Below are 6,000 nucleotides of genomic sequence, written 5' to 3'. Positions count from 1 at the left end.
GTGACTTGTGGCTGTTCAGCAAACCCAAACGACAGCTCCGGGGAGTCCGTTTTGAGTTAAGTAAAGACATAAAAGGTGAATCTCTACGGACATTTAAGGCTATTCCGAATGGACTTTAACAACTTTTTCGAGGTTTGGAAAAAATGTTGACTTAAACTTGTTCTGGTCAAGAAGGATTACTTTAAGAGGGACGCCATAGGTTTTGAGGAATAAAAAATTTTGAAATTATTAATATATCTAGTCCGAAATCTGCTAACCAAAACTGTGCCTTTTATATGATTTTTAGATCATACCCTGCGAAATATGCTCATTACCTCTCAAATATACTAAAAAAAATTAAAAAAAAATCAATTTTATAAAACTATATATTATATTTTGTTTAACAAAACTCTTATGCAATCTAGTGTTCGCGGCAATTTTTGTTTCAAAAACAGACTTAAACTATAGCTTTTTATAATAAAACTTATTTTAATAAGATGAAAATCATAAGTTAACCCGTTTATTTGAGTTGTGGACCCGCCCGTAAGGATTTCTATCAAACTACTATCGAAACTATTACAAATAATTCCATATCAGCCAAATAGCCGCGCCAACGCTGAGCACCAAATCCATTGGCAGCACGAATTTCCCCCGCATCGCCGACTCTACGCGATCTATTTCGATAATCTTCCGCGCGCAACGCAGCCACTGTGTCATCGCGCACGCTTCCGACGCCGTGAATTCATACTCCTCCTTGGCGCTACCTTTCGCCGCTGCAGTGCGTCCGCGCTGCAATACCGTTACACTCTTGCTGCCGTTCAACTGCAACTCCAGCATCGACCATTCGTAGTGGTGGCGATAAGCGAGCCGGCGCTTGCGCACTTCGGTACAGATGAGGCAGCGATCGAATAGGAACACTTTAGCGGCATACTTCTTGCGCGAACGATGATGATAAGCCTCGAACTCAGTGGCGCGTCGAAAGTAGCCCTGCGACGCCAAATTGAGCTGTAAGTATGGCAAGTTTTTTAATGTGCACTTTGAACTCAAATTTATAGTTCAAACTCACCTCGGCTATCTCGTCTATCGCTGGCACGTCCTCCGCTTGATTGACTACTTCGAGTAGACGTCGCATGCGTGTCTCCAGTTTGCACACAGATGCCAGCACTGGCTTACAGCTGATACCGCTTTTGTAGAATTCCTGGTGGGGTGAAGAAATGAAGGAAATTCTTTTAATTTTTGAAGCGAGGGTTCCAAAGTATTATACAAGTACTTACAGATATGAATTGCTGCAATAATAAAGGATATCTGGTCAGTCTTTGTATGGGCTGTACAAGAAAGCTGTCGATGCCCAATTTGTCACTTATCTCATTCTGCACATTCTGCAAAGATACATCGATTTAAATGATTAAAAAAAATTAGTAACAAGTATAAGTATAAGTATAAGTATAAGTATAAGTATAAGTATAAGTATAAGTATAAGTATAAGTATAAGTATAAGTATAAGTATAAGTATAAGTATAAGTATAAGTATAAGTATAAGTATAAGTATAAGTATAAGTATAAGTATAAGTATAAATATAAGTATAAGTATAAGTATAAGTGTAGGGGTATATACATATGTACATATACAAATAAAAATGATCTGGATGACGATACGAGTCGAATTACGGTTGACTGTCAAACCGCAGGATACCGAATATGTGTGAATGTGTCAATGTGTGAGATATACAATGGATGGATGGCTACTTCAAGGATAATTTTTTCTTGATAATGGTATATCCGTGCATAATGGTGCAACCATAATACCGGGTTTGCAAGCAAGAAAATCTCTTTCGGATAGTCTGAGATAATGTTAGGAGTTCTAAAAGTGGAATACATATATTTGAAAATTGAAAAGAAAACACATTTTTAAAATTATATCGAGGTTATAAACTCAAAATGATCGTTAATAAATCAGCAGGACTATGAACAAAAGTAAAATATATCTACTTTCTTTAAAAACACAGGTTTGTCTAGCTCATCTCAGACCTAACCATAGGACATCTTACCAGTCTATCGACTTGCTTAGAGACATTAAACCAGAAATTCTCAGTCAATTTGAATAATTCATAAACTTAAATATGCAATCTCTTATATTTTTTCATCTCATACGAACTTTCGCTCTTCATTCTCATTGCACCTTGGTTTATGCGACTCCTAAAAGCCACAAAGAGCTTTAAAACTTAATCTATACGAAATACTTTAGCGTATTTAAGTTTATTAGGCGGAAAAAGTTGTAATTTTCAGCTCACCGATTTCTAATTACACATAGAAAGTGTGAAGTTAATGAAGAAAAATATATATAATATACTAGTACGAGTATATATATACATATAATATATAAATGATTAATGACATGATGGTGTTGCATGAAGCGAAGATCTTCCCTCTAGAGAATATTTATGCTAGTGTATGAATACCGCATTTTATATTAGTATTAAAACAAATTTGGAAAGGACATGATTCTTTACTAAAATAACTCAGTTTTTTGTTATAAAAATGTTAAAGACTCCCATTTTAGTCTCCCAATTATGTTTCAACTATATTTTATATAGAGCACAATTTACCTGCAACCACGGGCGTTGCTCCTGTCGCAATTGCATCGATGTCTTTTTGTTCATCATGAATATCACATAGCAATAAAATTCATTTTTCTGCAATGTAAAAATAGAAAGTGACATTGTAAGTAAGCATGTATGGCTATGCAAACAAATATTTATTTCAAATAAAATACGCAGAAACATCCGGTGCGATAATAAGGGGTATTACCCTTGGATTCCTTAAGGAAAAATGTGTAATTCCCTTAAAAAAAATATACTCGTACATTCATATGTAAGTATTTAGTAATATGAAGTAAAGTCCGAGCCGATATGTATTTAGTAATATGAAGTAAAGTCCAAGCCGATATGTAATTCCAACCCATGTACATATATATAAGATAGATTGTGTTAAAATATTGCATTATCGTTCACATACACATGTATATATGCTTGTGATTTCTTAATACTATAAACCGACTTTTCATGCAATTTTCCAGCATGCTTTATAAAATAGAAATAACCCCCCTCCCACGTCAATTTTTCGAATAAACTCATAAAAAATACTAGGTTTTGTTAATTTTTTGGTTAAAATTTAACACAACTCCCTATCGTGCGATTTCTTCAATCTGCTGCTGGAGAAAATAGTTCGAGCTGCAGGTACAATCTTTTATAAGAGTGTACAGCTGCTGGCGTATGCCGATGATATTGATATCATCGGTCTCAACACCCGCGCCGTTAGTTCTGATTTCTCCAGACTGAATAAGGAAGCAAAACAAATGGGTCTGGCAGTGAACGAGGGCAAGACGAAATATCTCCTGTCATCAAACAAACAGTCGTCGCACTTGCGACTTGGCTCTCTCGTCACTGTTGACAGTCATAACTTTGAAGTTGTAGATAATTTCGTCTATCTTGGAACCAGCGTAAACACCACCAACAATGTCAGCTTAGAAATCCAACGCAGGATAACTCTTGCCAACAGGTGCTACTTCGGACTGAGTAGGCAATTGAGAAGCAAAGTCCTCTCTCGACGAACAAAAACCAAACTCTATAAGTCACTCAAAATACCCGTCCTGCTATATGGTGCAGAGGCTTGGACGATGACAACATCTGATGAGTCGACGTTGCGAGTTTTCGAGAGAAAAGTTCTGCGAAAGATTTATGGTCCTTTGCGCGTTGGCCACGGCGAATATCACATTCGATGGAACGATGAGCTGTACGAGATATACGACGACATTGACATAGTTCAGCGAATTAAAAGACAGCGGCTACGCTGGCTAGGTCATGTTGTCCGAATGGACGAAAACACTCCAGCTCTGAAAGCATTCGACGCTGTACCCGCCGGGGGAAGCAGAGGAAGAGGAAGACCTCCACTCCGTTGGAAGGACCAAGTGGAGAAGGACCTGGCTTCGCTTGGAATATCCAATTGGCGCCACGTAGCGAAGAGAAGAAACGACTGGCGCGCTGTTGTTGACTCGGCTATAATCGCGTAAGCGGTGTCTACGCCAATTAAGAAGAAGAAGTTAGAAGAAGAAGAAGAAGTTGGAGCTTTTTAAGTGCTCTAGCTCGGACTTCGATAATACTAATATGTATGCCTCTACCTTTTTCTAAGCCACCATTTTCTAAGCTGATTTATCATTTATATCATTTTTGCTTTTTTGAAAAACTTCAGCTTCCATTCTCAAGATAATGAATTTGTTTTTTTTAATTTTCTGGTGTTACGCTTGAGGTTTGTTAACAGACGTGAAAGATTTTAGACAGAAAAGTAACCTTTAACTATATAATTAATGTGATTTGCTTCAAACTGATTAAGTTTACAAAAACCTCAAAGAAGTTTACGGAGTAATGATCAGTATAAACACCAAATTGGTTGGCTCAAACTGCAACTACTACTATGTATGGTCTGGTCCGAAAATATAATAGTAAGACCTTTTAATTTAAATTTTATACGAAAACCCATTCGTCGAAAAATTTTCTTCTCGGTTGGTATGGCTGTGAGTGACATCTGTAACAAACGCCACATCACAATAATCATTAGCGTTTCGTATTCGCTTGTCTTTTTGAAGTACATAACAAGCATTCGGCGATTTTTACGATGAGTGAAATTATTCAAATATCAATTACTGGCGCGGAAACATTCAGAATGTTGGAAAAGGCATTCGGTGGCAATTCTTTATCGCTAGCAAGTGTTTTTGATGATAATAATTATTCAAAAAAGGTCAAGAGCGCGTTGACGACGATCCATGATCAGGAAGGCCATCCACATCAACTGATGATCAAGGTAAATAAAAAAAGGGAATTGGTGCTTGAGAATTGACGATTAGCAGTCAAAGATCTTATTGACATCATTGAAATATCGGAAGGACCATTGAGTACTATTTTGAAAGATTATTTGGGCTTAAGAAAAGTGAAAGCACGAATGGTTCAAAAGTCACTAATTTTTTTCGAAAACCAGCGTCGCGTTAACGTCTGTGAACAATGCGTTCCGACTACTAGAATCATATGTAATGTATTTGCGATGAGTCTTGGATCTACGCTTACGACCTGGAAACAGACGACCTAAAAACAGAAATCGACCGATTATCGTGAAAAAAGTGACCCGAAGCCGAAAAAAACACGTCAAAGCAGGTCAAAAATCAAGATTATATTCACAGTTTTTCTATTATCAAGTTGTGGTGTACTCGGAATTCCCTCCGAACGTCCAAACTATCAACTAGGAATACTATTTGAGTATTGTGCATCATTTGCGCGAAGCTATTCGTAAAACGAGGCCGGAATTATGGACCTACAACTCTTGGTTTTTGCACCACGACAATGCACCGTAGCATACATCTTCGTGAGTTTTTCACCAAATTTTTAACCAATATCGTGCCGCAAGTAATAATAGATCTGTCTGAACCTGGCCTTTGGCAAATTTTGCTTCCAGAAATTTGAATTTGATGAAGAAAAATTACCAAAAAACGTGGAAAGGCAAAAAGGATGTAAATTCCGAACTTTAACGGACTCTTTTGACGATGCTCTAAACTCAAAGCCAGCCTTAAGATTACTACAGGTAAAAATAATACGATATCTGATGATAAAACAAATGAGCTCTTGCTAAAAAAGTCGCAATCCTCTCGAACTTCCCTCATTTATTTCATTCAGCTATTTATTACTTGATTCGGTTTTTTTTTTTACAAATTGCACGGATTAAAATTGTACACATCTTTATTTATTGCAAATAAATTCGCACATTGACCTACTACAACTCATATAATTTCACTTCATTCAAACAAATTTTGACTTGACTAACGAAGCACGTAAACAAGAATCGGTAAACAAATAATGTATGATATATTAAAAAAAACACATGGCAAGGCCAGCGCAATTGGCGAATACTAAATAATATGTAAATATTTACAGGAGCTTTGACTGCGAAAAATATATAAACTCAGAATGGAAACGG

The 6,000-nt window shown here is 36.7% G+C and overlaps 1 protein-coding gene across 2 annotated transcripts in view; it reads right to left on the bottom strand.

Moving 5' to 3' along the window:
* Positions 1-347: 347 nt before the first annotated feature.
* The window catches only part of LOC105228693 (pleckstrin homology domain-containing family G member 4B), a 42,029-nt gene continuing 36,376 nt past the window's right edge, over positions 348-6,000 (bottom strand). For both annotated transcript variants that reach the window (XM_049452325.1, XM_049452326.1), the window contains 4 exons: positions 2,586-2,672; positions 1,254-1,358; positions 1,046-1,177; positions 348-984 (listed from right to left, as the gene is read on the bottom strand). In XM_049452325.1, the coding sequence (XP_049308282.1) occupies positions 556-984; positions 1,046-1,177; positions 1,254-1,358; positions 2,586-2,672 (753 nt within the window). In that variant the 3' untranslated portion in view covers positions 348-555. The remainder of the gene's footprint in view (positions 985-1,045; positions 1,178-1,253; positions 1,359-2,585; positions 2,673-6,000) is intronic.

This window comes from Bactrocera dorsalis, chromosome 3, assembly GCF_023373825.1.
Source record: "Bactrocera dorsalis isolate Fly_Bdor chromosome 3, ASM2337382v1, whole genome shotgun sequence".
In the NCBI taxonomy this organism is placed as follows: domain Eukaryota; kingdom Metazoa; phylum Arthropoda; class Insecta; order Diptera; family Tephritidae; genus Bactrocera; species Bactrocera dorsalis.
Note: the sequence above shows the minus strand (reverse complement) of the source record. Positions and strands in the feature narration are given on the sequence as shown.